This window comes from Urocitellus parryii, chromosome 8 (assembly GCF_045843805.1).
Source record: "Urocitellus parryii isolate mUroPar1 chromosome 8, mUroPar1.hap1, whole genome shotgun sequence".
Classification (NCBI taxonomy): domain Eukaryota; kingdom Metazoa; phylum Chordata; class Mammalia; order Rodentia; family Sciuridae; genus Urocitellus; species Urocitellus parryii.
The window spans coordinates 74,630,880-74,648,442 of record NC_135538.1 but is presented as its reverse complement, the minus strand read 5'-3'; the positions used below and the strand labels follow the sequence as shown (position 1 = coordinate 74,648,442).

General features: G+C 36.1%; 1 protein-coding gene across 1 annotated transcript in view; it reads right to left on the bottom strand.

Annotated features, from left to right (window-relative positions):
- Cep162 (centrosomal protein 162) overlaps positions 1–4,155 on the bottom strand; it is an 83,853-nt gene extending 79,698 nt beyond the window's left edge. The window contains exons 1-2 of the mRNA XM_026411356.2: positions 4,085–4,155; positions 3,067–3,177 (exon numbers count right to left, since the gene is read on the bottom strand). Of these exons, the coding sequence (XP_026267141.2) occupies positions 3,067–3,123 (57 nt within the window). The 5' untranslated portion in view covers positions 3,124–3,177; positions 4,085–4,155. The remainder of the gene's footprint in view (positions 1–3,066; positions 3,178–4,084) is intronic.
- Positions 4,156–17,563: the final 13,408 nt, after the last annotated feature.

Sequence of the window (17,563 nt, the reverse complement as noted above, 5' to 3'; positions counted from 1 at the left end):
CAGCATTCATTACATGCCTGTTCTATGTCAGAACCTAACCTGCCTTTAGATTATCTGACTTAGTTTTTTAAGCTATTGTACAGAGACTTACTGATGAGAAAACTGAAGCTCAGAGATTAAATAACTTGCCCAAGGTACTATTGTCAGTAAGTGGTATAAAAACAGAATCAAACTTATTCAGGTCTCTGACTGAAAGCCTGTCTACTTTCCACTATACTATGTGGTCCTCCCCCCACCCCCACCCCCACAGGATACTGTTTCCTGAGTGGCCTTTGAAACTTCCAATATAACACACACACACACACACTTACACCTGCCAAACAAAACTACTTCAATGTCTTATAAAGAGTGTCAATTTTAAAAATGTTCCAAAGAAACTCTGTCTTCCTTGATAACAGGTAGGAAGGATAGAAGGGGAAAAAATATTCTTTATCTTATCTGAATTCCTGTTAGTAGCATCTCTTTCTACTTAGCCTCTAAACATCACTACACCCTTAAAACATTCCATTTCTCTCTCCTTAGTTTATTTATCTGTAAGTCAGGAGTAGGCCTGTGGAAAGATCAGAAAAATATGGAGAGAATCCATTATTCTAATGCAATGTGTCTCACTCTCAAAACCTTTCACACTGCTTTCCAGGTTTGTCATTAAAAAACAAACAAAAAGCTGGTCCTCAGATAATTAGTGTTAGCAAGGATATAGAGAAAATGGAACCTCATTAAACTAATACACTGCTAGTGAAAATATAAGTAGCAAAACCACTCTAGAAAATAGTCGGGCAGTTCCTCCAAGGTTTAACCTTGGAATTACCATATGACACAGCAATTTTACTCCTATGTGTATATATAAAAGAAATGAAAATATACATCCACACAAAAATTCATATGAATACTGCTATGAGCAGACACATAACTGCCAAAAAGTGGAAAGACTCCAAGTTTCTATCAAGTGAAAAGGGAATAACCAAGATGTGGTATATTCATCCAAAAGCATACAATTCAGCTATAAAAACAAATGAGGTGCTAAAGCATGCTATAACATGAATATTGAACCATGAAAACTTTATGCTAAGTAAAAGAAGGTAGACCCAAAAGAACACTGTATGTCCATTTCTATGAAATGGCCATAATAGGCAAACCTTTAGGGACAGGAAAAAGATGAGTGGTTGCCTTGGGCTGGGAAAGGAGGGAAGAGGTGTTGGGGAAGTCTAAGAGCTATGGGTTTCTTTCTGGAATAATAAAAATGTCCTGAAACTGACTGTGGCAATGGTTACATCACTCTAAAAACACTGAATTATACATGCTAAATGGGTGAATTGTATGGTATAGCATGTGAGTTATATCTCAATAAACCCAATTTTAAAAAGCTTGTCAAACCACACTTCTAAAAACAAAGAGATAAACTATACTTTGAATACCTGTTTGAATAATTTATCAAAATGTCCAAGGAAGTTTGCGTGACTCTTAAAAATCATGGTTTTCACTGAAAAAAAATGAAACACTGCTTTACCTAAACCTCTAACATGAGACAAGATCTTTTATAATTTGAGAATGGATGCGAGAGGAAGATAGACAAGGAGAGAAGGAGACAATGTTGGAGTATGTGTTTTGGGGGGGTCATCAATGATGGGTAGAAGAAAAATATTTTCCAAAAGGCCTATATTGCACTGCCATTAATCTTTCAAAATAAAAATACTTTCTATAAATTTGATTTTTAAAATTTGCCCATATTCAAATTCAAAAATCAAGACCTGTTCTGTATGCCGAGTAAAATTCTGGCAATTGATAGATGCTTTTTAAATTCTTAAAACAATTCTATAAAATAGGCATTGCTATTCCTATGAGATAATGAAACTCAGGTTCTTTCTATTATACAAAATTTCCTTTATAAATGAGAATACTATATAACATTTTAAAACGTGGCTTTCCTAAATACTTTACAAGGACCCTTCATTGATGTACCTACATAGGCTGTGGTGGAACCCTTTATTCATTCAGTAGATATTAATTAAGTATCTATTAGGTCTATTATTAAGCATGTATAGCAATGAAATTACAGCCAACATGTCTCAGAACAACTATTCTTACAATAGAAAGTAGAAGACAGAACCATACAAGAAAAGTAATAAATGGTGATAAGTGCTGTAAGAAGTATACATGGCATACTAAGAAATTACTGTTATTTTTTCATTGGGCTAACAAAACCAAAAACAAAACAGAAAAAAAACCTGTCTGCGGTAGTGATATTTAAGATCTTTACAAGCCAGGTTGAAAACAAGGAAACACGGTTGGTGGAGGAACAGATAGCACAAAGCCCTTGAAGAAAAATGAGCTTCACAAGTGGGGTCAGGGGTTGGGGGGAGGGAGGGAAGGCAGTTGTAGAATAAAGTGGATGAAGGGGTAGAGTGACAAAAAGTGAGCGAGGTAGACGTGAACAAAATCATGAAGAGCTTCACAACACCATAAGGAGTTTAGATTTTATTCTACAAGTGATGACAGGAATACCAATAGCATTTTAAGAGTCAGATTTATGTAACATTTCATCTGGTTGCAGTGTGGTGAAAGGAATACTGGGAAATTAATTGTGAACAGCTCCAGTAGGCCAGGTGAGATGATGGTATTGAAGGAGCAGGTGGCAGTATTTAAAATGGGAGCCAACTACAGAGATAATGGGTAAACTCTAAAGATGGCGGTGATAGTTTGATTATAAGGTGAAAGGGAAAATTAAGGATGCATCTTTGTTTTTTGTTTTTAAGTTTTATTAAATTTTATTATTGAATAATTTTGCATTTTTACTTTTCTTGACCTAGTAAAAATAAATATGGGGTAGGGGGTGTGATACAGTGCTTGCCTAACACGCATGAGGCCCTGTTTAATCCCCAATATTACAAGAAAAATATACAAATAAATAACTGTCTTGTTTTTGTTCAGTATGCTGCGCTGGTGATCCAACCCGGGGCCTCATACATGCTAGGCAAGCACTCTGCCACCAAACTACATTCCCAGCCCTGAAAGATGAGAGTCTCATGAGACAAATTTACCAAACATCTTTTAAAAATATGAACTTACCTCCTTCATAAACTGTTCAAATTCTTCATCCAGCTCTTCTTTGGAATATTGAGCCATAATCAGTAATTTTTGCTTCCCAAAGCAAACACACTATTTACAACACTGGAAACACTAAATGGCAAAAGAGAAACACCTTTTGAGGAAATCCTTCACATTAGCTTCAACAACCTACCTTCTACTTGAGGTCCAAAATTACATTTTCATCTGTTAAGATCAAATTGTTAAAGGATGGTCTTCACAATATTTCCTAAATATATACCTATCTGTGTGTTACCTCTCAAACACAAACCAAGCCCTCACATATAATCTTAAATTTTATAACAGCACACCAAAGGGCCACTTTTTCTTACAAAGCCTAACAGTTGTGTAGTCTGATTCAACTGATTTCTGCACTTTACCAGTCAACAACAACAGTTTGGCAAAACAGACTTTTCAGATATGGGAATGTTTCCAGATATAGAGAATTTATTAGGATTTGGAATACTTAAAAATTAATACAGTATACAAATCGGAACGAATCATGTTTCTTTTGAAGCAAAGACGACCACAAAAAATCGGTGCACTGAACCCCTTAAAAAAGAACACAGTGATTTGCAACACGGAGTTCTTTTCCCATAAAAATCTCAACTTTGGGGGCTTACTCTGCCTACCCCAGTTTCCTTTTGCAGAGGTGAGAGTGGGGTAAGTGGTTGGAGGCCCGGACAGTACTTTCCCCAAACACAGAAAAAGACCTCCTCCCTTTAGTAGCATTTCCATCAGTTCAGGGTGGGTGCAGTTCAAGTCTTGGCCCAAGGGCTGGGTAAGGGGCTGACCCCACTAAAAGGCCTTCAGCCCCGGGGCGTCCAGGCTCCAGAAAGCGCGGATTCGGTAGTTGGCGGGAAGACAAAGACTTGCTTACAGTGGAGTCAGGGCGGAGAAGGCGGATGACCCGAACCTCGAAAGCTCCAAGGACCCAGTCGCAGGCACAGCCCCCACCACCCCGACGTGGCTGGGGAGCTAGCCCTGTATATATACCTACCTTTGCCTCGGTATCCCGCGCTTCCCCAAAGGCCCATGCGGGTCTGCAGTTGTCAGGGTAACAGACGTCAGCTGCGGGGTTCCGGAGTCACGTGACTAGGGCTGGTCACGTGGTTCGTGGGCCCAGCCGGTCGGCCTTTCGTTTCTGGGTGCTTTTGCAAGCAAAGATCGACTGCAGCGGCTCAGCTGGCTGCGGTGGCCTGTAGGAGCCGTGGCCGCGGCACCAGCACGCAATCCCAGCTGATCTGCGCCTAGGAAGGGTGCCCGGCGGCGCCCGGGTGACCTAGAGCCGGGACAGGGCGTGAACAGCCCGCTCCTTCCCGAAAGTCTGGGAGCTCCCCCGCTGCCGGCACTTTGCTTCTCCTCTTCCGGGCTTTCCCCGCCCTGCTCACTTGAGCGCTGTTTTTCAAGCTTGAAATTTTGAAAAAATGTATTGGGTTTACTTCACGTACAAAAGGTTGTTGTGAAAAAAACAACTGTAGGTCGAATAGGGACTCAGTACCACCACCTAGTGGACAAGGCGCTGAAAATGCACGAGCGCGAAATTGTTATTGAAACCTCCTGTGTCCTATATTATAGGACATTGTTCTATATTATACGACACCTACAAAAACGTTACAATTTTTGCTGGTGTCCTATATATAAGACAATGGCACATAACGAATTAAGACAGTCCATTTATCTCATACTATCTCTGGTTTCCCTCCCTTACTGTTCAAAACCCCATTCTATAAGGGCAATTAACAATTATTTCTAGGATTTTTTTTTTTCCTGCGTTTTTCTTCCTTTCTTTTTAAAGAACACAACATAAGCTGGAATTTCGGAGAACGACATTTAGGATGGTGAAAGTAAAATCGACAAACAGTTGCATTTGCTGGGGGCAGTCATAATGTAGGACCTCATCTCTAGTCTGAACTTTTTCATTGAGCAAATGTTTATCTCTCTCCAAATGTGTTCAAGTCAAGATCTGTGCTCTACTATGAAAATATGAGTAGTAATAGAGAAATTTTAGCTACCACTTATTGGATAGTTGATGGGTGCTTCGCAAGCATTATTTACCTTAATTTTAACAATTTAAGAATCAATCTGTTTCAACTTATACGTTTGTTTCTCCTATGTACTGAATGAACACAGCAGTCATAGTCTCTTCCCTAATACAGTCTGAAGAGGAATAGTCAAGTAGGAAAGACAATTGTTTAAGGGGTACAATGAAAAATGACTATGACACTTAATGCACATGAACTGAGGAAGTCTAGGAACATTCTCTGAACAGAGGCACAATTTGTGATCTAAAGTCAATATTATTCAATATACGGTTATGCTATAAAATCATGGTCATCATTGTTAACTGGGCATTCAAAACCAGTAATCTTCCTCTTTTTTACTAGTGAATTCTGTTCCTACCATATATAAAGACTATGGTATACCTCCTCCACCCTGTTCAGATTCCACAATGAGAGACTTAGCATCTTGCCGAGACTTTCCTGGTTTTATTGTTGAAAGTCCTGAGTCACAGGAATTCTCTTGGTTCTTGCAAACCGGGAGGGTTGGTTTACCCTAACCCTGTTCCTTCCTTCATTGACTCTTACCCTTGACTTTGCACATCCATCATGAGCAGATGGCTTTGCCTCACATCTCATTAACAAATACAGATCCCATAAGGCTGGAATTTATTCACCTGTTTCCCATTAAATCTATAAACTGTACTTGTGTCTGTATTTTATCTTAATCTGTTCACAGTTCCAATGGAAGAAGTGCCCTGCCTTCTGTCAAAAATCCATCTTCCTAAATATGATTTGGAACTATTACTCATTCTTCTCACTGATCTTGTTTTACTAGTTATTTCCACTTCTTCCTATATCCTCTGGCTGTCTGTGGGATTTTCCTAACATCATTCAAACATTCCCTGGAATTCTCCAAATAAAATGCTACTTCCAAAACATTATTCACAGTCTATATTTCCCTGTGATTGAACTTGTCTCTACCCTCTTTCCTGCCAGTCTTTTCTGGGAAAATTATTTCTACATCACCTCCCTTTTATCAGACTTTCTAATCTAGTGTCCATTGACACCAGGATACAAAACCCATTTTTGGTAGTATCACCAATTTTCTCCACATTGCTAGATTAAAGAAATAAAAGAAAATTAGTTTACTTGATCTCCTAATACCATTTGCTATAGTTATTTACTTTTGCTTTCTTGGTTTTTCTTCCCAGTTTATGGTCTCTCAGAGTTTTTCACTGTCCCTCCATTTATTCTATCTAACTTCTAAATATTAGAATTTCTTAGGGGTCATTTCTGAATTCATTTTCTGCTCATTTTTTACATTCTTATCCCAGTCAATCTGATCCTCACGGCTTTAAATATCACATATGTACTTATGACTCTTAAATATAGGCCTACAGTTCTAAACTCTCTTTTTGAACCCTAGTGTCCTAGATCCAAACTATCCAATTCTGTCTCCACTTGATGACTCACAGATATCTTTAACTCAATGGATTCTTGCTTTTTTGCCCTCCTGCCAACTGATTTCTTTCTCTTTCAGTATTTCCCACTATACTATGTGGCACTCCACTTATCCAGTTGGTCAAGACAGAAATCTTGGAATTCTCTCCTCCTAATATCCTTTATTAAGACTTTTAATGCCACCTGCAAAATATGTCTCCACTCGGTTCACTTCTTTACCTCATATTTGCTAATGTCTTACTCCAAGGCATTGTTTTCTCTTGCTTGAACTACCTCACTAGCCTCCTAGCTCTTGTCTTTCTCTTTCATGTTGTCTATTCAACAAAAAAGGTTACAGTTTGAAAATGTAGGTCAGGTTATCCTTTGTTTAAAATCCTTCAGTGATTTCTCATTGTACTTAGACTAAAATCCAAACATTTATAACACCTTGTTGATGTGTTCAGCACTACTTGCCTTTATAGCCTCATTTCATCCTCACTCAACAAGGGCTTTGATAAATTGGGGTGTAGTATAAATAGGGGTGTAGTTGAAAGAGTGTTTTTCATTTTGTAGCAATGTATAAATTTATAGAACTTAATGTTTAAAGGGCTCAAGAGTTGGTCAGACTGAATTGTAATACAGGAGTCAATAAGTTTTTAATACTCAGTTCAATCATTATACATTTTTAAGAAGGATCTTTTTTCTAAAGAATAGTTAATGTTTTTGAGAGCTTATGCTGTACTGGATATTGTTGTATGCTTTTTTATACATTTTTCAATTTTCCTAGTTACATTTTGAAAATGATAGTAGCATTGGAATCTTTGAGAATTTAAGATTTAAAGAGTAACTTTCTGAAGTTCACTTACCTAAGACATGGCAGATCAAGATTCCAGCTTGGACATCTGAACTTCATGATCCATAATTATGAACACTGCATAATATTAACTCTTGTGATAAATATGTAGTGAGCTTTAATAAAATGCCAAAGTAAGTTGGCTACTTGAACAATTAAATTAATCAAGACACTTCGGATAGGATCAAAGATTCCTACTTTGATAGTTCCTCATTTTTTATAGGTTTCTCATGTATTTTTGTGATTCCTAGTATGATATTAACTTTGATATACATTTTGTGTTTGTCCAGCTCCCCAGTGAGATTCTTGGTGGGAAGAACTGTACTCCACCTTTATTGCATTTTCTCAGCCAGCAGTACAGTATGGGAATTCAGTCAACTTAATGACATAATTATAGCCAAGTCCTGCAGTATTATATGGGCATGTAAATGCAGGGCATGCTGAGATTGAATTGAGGAGGTGAACTGAATCAGATTCAGTTACACAGTAGTTCAAAATAAAAAATCCTGCTTTTTTTAAACCTCTTTTTCAAATGTGGAGATTCTCTTCACTGATGTAGATAATGAGGATGACATTGAAGGAATTATGTTATTCTGGTCAAAAGAAAATTAAATTTAATAACCTAACAGTTTGTCTTTCATTTATTACTGCTATTGTTTACTTTTGCCCATTTGTCCATATCCTGGCTGCTTTTATTTTAATTACTTAAACATTTTTAAATTCTTTTACGTATGAAATCTAACGTTCAAAGTTTTAACTGATGTTATAAATTTTCCCCAAGAATAATTATCCATAATAGAATATTGAGAAATTGTTCAGTCATTTTATAAGTATTTACATGTTTCTGAAATACAGACAGATGCTCTCTCCTCAGGCTACACAGAGCTGCCAGTTTACAATTATACCAAGAGGACATGATGGCAATTTCTGTTATGAAACTGTTTTTAAAATAATTCTCCAATAATTCTGTAAGTGGCCACTGGGGATACATCAGTAATCATAATAATTTGACTAGGCTTCTAAATAAGATAATTAACAACAGGATTTTATATTTATTATTTAAATGAAAAAACATAAAATCAATAAATTCGGCCTCATCAAGTTAAAGAAAATCTTTTGTTCTATGAAAGACCCTGTAAAAGATAGAAAAATAAGCTAAAGACAGAGAGAAAACATTTGTAAACCAGCACTTTGACCAGGGGCTGCTATCTGGAATACATAAAAAGCTCTCAAAACTCAGTAATTAAAAAAAGCAAACAATAAAATCAGAAAATGGGACATGAATAGACATTTCACAAATGAGTATATGAAAATGGCAAATAAACACAGGAAAAGCTTCACTAGACATTGGGGAAATGTAAATTAAAAGCAAAATTAAATACCACTGGGTGAATGTAAATTTGAAAGAGTGCAGGAAATCCTTGAGGTGATGAAATAGTTTTGTATCTTGATTGTGTTCAGTTACAGCAAGTTACATATGTGATAAAATTTGCATAGACCTACACACACACATAAAGGGGTGCATGCAAAATTGGTAATGTCTGTAATATTTTCCCAAACTTTCTATGTATGTATTACTATTTTAAAATAAAAAGTAAAGAAATAATTGCAAAGTATTATGATGGAGGCTCTGTTTCTTAAATTAAAAGAAAAAAATTAACTTTTGATTTTTTATCTTTAATGATTTTCTGTGTGTAAAGTTTGATATAATCATGAAAATTAAAGAGAATGCTTTTAAGTTTACATTAAAACCTATAATACATAATTCCTTATTTTACATAAATTCAGTATATAATAACTAATTTTAAAATGAATTAGAAAATTATTTTGCTAATGGTATATATTTTTATACCATTAAATTTTTCAAACTCTTATAGATGCATTTTGCTGACTTTGCTTCTTAGTCTGCTTGAGCTAAAAGTACCATTAGAACAATGAATAATTATACAATTCCCCCAATTCCTTGTAGAGATTTGTCACCTTTCTAAAAGATACACAACTTTTATTTGTGACCTTAATGCTTTCTTGAGACATGCAGGTAGTGTATGTATGTGTATATCAAGATGGTTTTGCCCTTTATCTGTGTGGATACAAGATGAGAGGTTTAAGTGCTATCACCTAGTGGGAAGGCCCATAGAGGTGAGCAAGTTAAAGTGGATTTGTCATGATATCTAGAAACCTTCACCTGAGTGTGTTCCCTGAGATGACCCAGAGGACATTTTCTTCAGCAAGGCAAAAAGGAATTCATTAGTGAGGCAGATGTCAGCATCTAAAAAGTTGGTGATGTCTGTCTTCCATAGGTGAGAGTTTTTAATAGGAGATCCTGCTACAGACTAGTATCCCAAGTATCAGTAGGGTTATAGGATTCCTAAATGACAGAGTCCGTATAGCCATATTGAATTATCAGAGGCAAGATGATCATAATTATTGAAATGTTCAAAAGTCTATCATAGCAATCAGGCTACCTTAACATGTAGTTTTTTGTGGGAATTACTGATAATATATGATGGTGTTTTAAGGAATGAGATAAATTGACAGATGATTGGGCAATTACTTGAGAGTGTGTGTGTGTGTGTGTGTGTGTGTTTTAACCAAAAAAAGAGATCTGAAGATAATAAGAACATCAGTTATCATAATGGAAAATCCAGGTCCTGTGCCCAGTTTCTAGATTTGTCATAAGTCAAGATCTCAGTGGTTAAAGGGGAACATGAGTACCCTTGAGAAGGACTCCACAATATCACAAGATTATAAACATTCTCCTTGTCTTTCCAGAGGAGGCCCGGGGACATTTATCAGAATAACATCACATGGAGTAAAGAAAACTAGACTTTTTGAGAACTGTTGGATAAAAATTATGGGCTGACACTCATACCAGAAGATAATAAAAGCCACCATATTCTTCTAGTTAGAGTGGGGGAGTCTGGGAGACAGGTAAAAATTAGAGCTGTAGTTCTAGTGTGTCTCACAGAGGGTATGAGTCCCCTGTGATTGTTTCCCTAGCCTCCAAATGAAAAATTGGAATATATAAAATTTCCAAATATGCTATTACTTTGGATCTGTGAGATCATTGGGTAGAAAGGGCCAAATGCTGGCACCTGAAAAACCCCATGCTGAGTGTTTTCATCCCAGATGATGATAGTGATTGGGCAGTTACAGCCACTATAACCTGATAAGGGCAAAGTCAAGCTGGAGAAAAAAAGGTGTTGGTCATACTACTAGGCAAGGACCCCCTTATCACCCTCAGATCAGCTAAGGTACCAGCCAAGGCTGATAACAATCAGAATGAGTAGCAGATGAAAGTGATAATGATCATCCATGAGGTCTTAGAACTAATAGCAGCAGGGACTGTGGCTAATTCCAGAAACTCTCTTAAAGAAATGTGGCTGGCCCCACAAAGTGGAATCTATGATAGATTGAATTGAAGGAATAGAAAAGATTGATAGGAGTAATGCAAAGGGTCTGTTGTATCTGATGCCACTCTGTCTATCACATCAATCCTCTTGGCCCCATACCAAATGGTAGTCACCATTTCAACAACCAATTCTCATAGACATTGACCAGCTTCCTTCAGGTGCAATTGGAGAGCACTTTATCTCTGGTCTAGGTGTGAACTTCTCTTCCCTGGCACTTTTCTAACATTGAAGTATGTAAATCCCCTTGGAGGCTGCACAGATGCAACCTACAAGTGATTATGCAGTAGTCATAGTGCCACGGGTCCCTTCTCCACGGGAGTGGCAACCCCTGGAGTAATGAGGTCTTTTTTCCTAATGCATTTCATTGAGGCTTCTCAAAATACCTAGCATGAATTGGCCACAGTGGTTATCATTTGATAAGGCCTTACTATTTCTATCTTGTTTTTCCTTCCCCATTCATTATCCCTGTTCTCTGGGATAAATTAAATGTGGGAAAGCATTTTTTTTGGAGGGGGCAGGGGAGAAATTCAGTCCTCAACACTAATCTTATTAACTAAGTTGAAATAGTAAATAAATCTAAATAATTCAGGTCTTAATATGCAATTATACTTCATTATTCATACATACAGAGATTCAGGAAGAATGATGATTTTATAAATTGAAATAATTGTTTCAACTTAAATAAACTCTATTCTTTATTCAGTTTACATTTAAGATCTGGTAGTTATAATAAGAAGTATACTGCTATATTGTTAAAATGTTCATTCTGTTTTATAAAGTGCACACACTTTTAGAGATTTATGAACTGTGAATAAGAGGGCATGTTTCACACTTTAAAGTAGTATGAAATTGCCCAACATTATTTCTATATTATTGAATAATTGGTGCTATTATATTCTCAAGGCAAAAACAATATGAAAAAAAGGGAATAGTTCTTCAAAAATGAGGTGAATGGAATTTGGGGTATTTTTCGTTGTTGGTATTCGTAAAGTCAGTTTACACTTTCACCATCAGAGGTCATGAAAGGACAATGTACAGCAGAAATTTTGAGCTTGGTTAAAAATAAACTTAAGTTTGAAATCTGAACTGTAGCTTATTCTTAGAAGGTTTTTAGAAAAAAATCACAACTTATTTCATTTCATTTTTAGGAATAAGATTATCTAGTAGGTTACAGTGGGCTATTCTTTGACTTTGGTGCTCTCAATTTTTATTTTTAGAATAAAATTTAAAATGCAAAGTATTGATGACCACTTGGCTGGGGGATATAAATAGAGTGTTTTGTTTCAGTTGAGTTTATAGAGCTTATAAGTAACAAAAGTATTTATTATTTTAAAAAGAACAGTTGGATTTATAGAGCTTATAATTAACAAAAGTATGTATTATTTTAAAAAGAAGTTAAGTGAAGTTAACACTTAGGAGTGCCTTTGAATATTTTCTTAGTAAACATTGCATGTACTTCATAAAGAATAGTAAAGTATACCTCAAATCTTACAGCTGAGAAACTGATAGTGTAAAATGTATCAATTATCTTATTTATAATAATTAATTATATTTTAAATACCTACTATTGATAGGTATTTTGGTTAAATAATAGAAGTATGTACTGATTTTAAAGTATTGATTTAAAGCTTCTCTTGCTCTTTAAAATATTAAAAATGTTAAAGACCAATAAGTTTAAATAATTTACATTTTTGTGTTTTAAAAACACTGTCATTCATTGTCACTTTTTTGTACAATAATTTAAAAAGTTATAAAATGATTATTATTGTTTTTGCATTTGCATGATTTGCTATAGTTTCAAAAATACTGTGGCACATTGAATAAGCAAGTCACAAAGAGACAAATACTGTGTGATTCTACTTGTATGAGGTGCCTAGAGTAGAGAAAGTCATAGAAATAGAGAATAGAATGGTGTTTGTCAGGGGCTGGGAGAGAGGAGAATGTAGAGTTGTTATTTAGTAAGTGTAGAGTTTTGGGTTTACAAAATGAAAAGATTTCTAGAGGATGGTTGTATAACCAGGTGAGTATACTTAACACTACTAAATAAACTACACTTAAAAATGAATAAGATGGCAAATTTTATATGTATTTTACCATGATTCAGAAAAATAGTGGGGCTTTACAAATATTGTAGTACATGAGTTGACACTGGGGAATGAGAATCCTTCCCACTGGGGTTGTAGCACAGCATTTCCAGCATCTGTGACCTGCCTTGCCATCTTTCAACAGTGCTATGTCTGGCCAGCCAAGCTCTACCCTGCCCAAGGAGCTACCAGTGAGTAAAAGAAACCCCTGTAGAGCTGGGGCATAGTTTAAAGCAATTATGTTTGATTTATGCACGTTTTTTAGATTAAAATGTAGTACCACCATTTCAAATATCTCATTGATTCAACAGGTATGATAGTATTTACACCACAGTGTTGTGAGGTCTGAATGAATTCAAACATGTAAAAAAAATTGAGCAATGGTTTATACATAATAATACTTATATGCAATATTTATTATATTGTTGTTCTTTGTAAAGTACATCCTACAGTGTACGTGGTAAGTGGCCTGGTGCAGTGGTATACACCTGTAATCCCAGCAGTTTGGAAGGCTGAGGCAGGAGTTCAAAGCCAGCCTTAGCAAGGTAGTGAAACCCTATGCAACTTAGTGAGACCCTGTCTCAATCAAAACCCCAGTATCAAAAAATAAATAAAATCAAATAAAAATATAAATAATAAAATAAAAAGACAACTCTGTGACTAAGTAGGGAAATTCATTTTTCTGGTCTGTTTAAATGTCAAACCTTAGTCTTCACAAACATCTATAGGATTACCCCTCTCCTCAATTCTCTCCTATTTTTTGAGTTTGCTCTGTCTTAATGGGTTTGCTCTCTTACCTAGTGGCTCTCAAGTTTTGGAAATCTCACTATGCTCCTAGGTGCAGTCTGCTATCACCCAAAATCACTATCTACCTGCAATGACCAAGAAGGGTAGAGGCTGATGAGCTCATATCAGGATCTAGGATTCGAAAAATTCTTACCAGATATTTTATTATTTTAATTCATGTTCCTTTTTTGATAGTAATAACTGTTATAAAGTAATGCTTTATGTATTTAAGAATAGTTTTGGATCTGTGTTTTTCACACGTGGGGCTTACCGATTTTGACATGAAAACATGTCAGACATGAAAATAGATTCTGTTTTTACCTGTGCAAATACTGATACATTCTGTTAGTTGAAAAATATGTTACTTAATTTTTTTGTTTTAGTTATGAAATCAATTTTAAAAGAAAAATATAAATGAATATTTGATACAAAATGGGAGAAAATTTTTAATTTTTCATGAAGTCCTTCTTTGAAGAACTCCTTTATCCGGAAAATCAAAGCACACCTACATTTTCTAGTCACCATATAAATCTCATTGATGAAAAACAAAGTTTCTTTGAAAGAAAAAGAAACTATAAAGAAACTGTTTCTACAATTCTACCTAACCTTTCACCAATGCTTCTAACAGTTCCAAAATGAATTTCATCTCCATCCCCTCCCTTGTTTGCCCTCTGCAGGAGGTTTTAATGAGCAAAGGACTGGTTCTAAGGGTGGGAGCCAAAGGAAGGAAAATCTTGAATAATCCACCACCTGCATTATTCCACATTCAGTAGTCAGCAATGCTGAGCAGCACTAGCTCTGTAACACTGCTGCCTTATTTAAGGAGTCCAAATTAACTATTTGGCTGTAACTATATTTTTATCAATTCTTTGGACTAATTTTAGTGATAACATTGATGACCAACAGTCTAAGATAGAACCACAAGAGATGTAGGATTTGTAGAATCTTGTCCATCAGCTCAGTGGTTGCTCAGTTAACCTGCAATGTCTCTGGCTTCACAGGGTTTAGAAATTGGATGCATAAATGGTTAATCTGGATAAATATTGCATCAAGGGTAAAATTCTTCCATTTTGGGTCTCAATTCTACAGAGCTTTGAATAAGTAAAAAGTTTTGACTAGTTAACTACTGTTTCAGGAGATGTTCCCGAGTTGCGTAAGGGTGACTATTGGCGATGTTCTTCAGGAAAAGGTACCTGTCCTCATGTCTTGGGAAGCAGGAAGAAGCCTTGCTTATTTCATCAGTTTTCTCATAAGTTAATGTGAATTGAGTTAAAGTAGCTTTCTTTATCAGTTTCATTTTTTCCCTCTTATTGCAATAAACACAGTAAGGCTATGCACCTACTCTGAAAAGCTATTTTGCAATATATTGGTAAAGATTCAGGATTCATGCACTTCTCTTTTTCTCCTTAAGGAAGGTGGATGTTAATGCTTTATTTTTCTTAAAAAAAAAAAAGAGGATAGAACCCATGCAATTCTTTTTTTTTTTATTGGTCGTTCATAACATTACATAGTTCTTAATACATCATATTACACGGTTTGATTCAAGTGGATTATGAACTCCCGCTTTTACCCCGTATACAAATTGCTGTATCACATCAGTTACCCTTCCATTGATTGACATATTGCCTTTCTAGTGTCTGATGTATTCTGCTGTCTGTCCTATTGTCTACTATCCCCCCTCCCCTCCCCTCCCCTCCCCTCCCCTCCCCTCCCCTTTTCTCTCTCTACCCCTTCTACTGTAAATCATGTCTTCCATTTGTATTCTCTTGACTTACCCCTCCTTACCTCTTATATGACATTTTGTATAACCCTGAGGATCGCCTTCCATTTCCATGCAATTTCCCTTCTCACTCCCTTTCCCTCCCACCTCTCATCCCTGTTTACTGTAAATATTCTTCTCAAGCTCTTCGTCCCTACCCTGTCATTGTTTACACCCCTTATATCAAAGGAGTCATTTGGTATTTGTTTTTTAAAGATTGACTAGCTTCACTTAGCATAATCTGCTCTAATGCCATCCATTTCCCTCCAAATTCTATAATTTTGTCATTTTTTAATGCAGAGTAATACTCCATAGTGTATAAATGCCACATTTTTTTTATCCATTCATCTATTGAAGGGCATCTAGGCTGGTTCCACAGTCTTGCTATCGTGAATTGAGCTGCTATGAACATCGATGTAGCAGTGTCCCTGTAGCATGCTCTTGTTAGGTCTTTAGGGAATACACCGAGAAGGGGAATGGCTGGGTCAAATGGTGGTTCCATTCCCAGCTTTCCAAGAAATCTCCATACTGCTTTCCAAATTGGCTGCACCAATTTGCAGTCCCACCAGCAATGAACAAGAGTGCCCTTTTCCCCGCATCCTCTCCAGCACTTATTGTTGTTTGACTTCCTAATGGCTGCCAGTCTTACTGGAGTGAGATGGTATCTTAGGGTAGTTTTGATTTGCATTTCTCTGACTGCTAGCGATGGTGAGCATTTTTTCATGTACTTGTTGATTGATTGTATGTCCTCCTCTGAGAAGTGTCTGTTCAGGTCCTTGGCCCATTTATTGATTGGGTTATTTGTTATCTTATTGTCTAATTTTTTGAGTTCTTTGTATATTCTGGTTATTAGGGCTCTATCTGAAGTGTGTGGAGTAAAGATTTGTTCCCAGGATGTAGGCTCCCTATTTATCTCTCTTATTGTTTCTTTTGCTGAGAAAAAACTTTTTAGTTTGAGTAAGTCCCATTTGTTGATTCTATTTGTTAACTCTAGCGCTATGGGTGTCCTATTGAGGAAGAACCCATGCAATTCTGATTTCCATATGTAGAAGTTATTTCTGATTCTTGATACTCTTTTAAAGGAAATAGATTTTATTTAATTTTAGTGAAATGGAGTTTTTATTTAAAGATATGTAACAGGGAAACTGCAAGAAATGAAGAAGAAATAAGATCATATATTAACTTACCAACTTTAATCCTGGGTTTTAAGAACACACTTTTCTGTGCAAATCATAACTGATTCAGGGGGAAGGCCTCTCAAGGGGGAGTTCCAGCTGTGGTCTAACAGTGGACCTGGACCTTATTTTATAGAGCTTGGAAATGTCACCATCATGAATATTCCTTTTTTGAACCTAAACATGTAGTGGGTTTGTTCTGATGCTGGGAACATGGCAGACAAGCAACCAGAGGTGTCTACCGTCAGGGAGGATTAAGTTGGAAGGTCTGAGAACTCCCAGCCCTGCCTAAAGTCCAGTCACAGCCTGGTGAATCACATGGGTGGGGAGGCAGCATTGGCAGCAGCTAAGCAGGAAACGGAATGAAAACCAATTAGGAACAGACTACTGGGAACAGTAGCATCTGAGCTTTAGAAGAAAACTGTGTACTTTTGGCTCAGATCAACAGCCTTTCAAGGTCTGGGTAATACAACCAGAATATACTACTGTTAATCTGAGCTTACTTTACATTTTTAGTTCTGGCAACTCTTCAAGAACAAAAGGCTATTTTCTTTTTTGAAAAGTTCCCTAGTCTTTACAGACTGAAATCTTAGAATATAATAAAATTTCAAATATCAAGTTTAAATTGCAACTCAAGCCCTGTTGAGTATTTATACATAATATCTCAGGAAAAAATGCATGAAGACATACATCAAAATTATCTGGGCTGGGGAGCATATTTAATTTCTTTGACTTTCTTTGTATTCCATCATATTATTTTAGTTATTGAACTTGTGATGTTTTCTAAAGCTTGAAAACAGAAAAGTACCAAGAGTAATGTGGGAAACACCACCCTTGCTTACAATTTGTTATTTTTGTTTGCAATTTATGTTTGAATAAACAAATTGCTGGAGATTAATAAAGTTAAAGTTCTCTGTATTTTATTTCTATTTTTAAATACACTTATAATCAGAAAAAAACAATAAA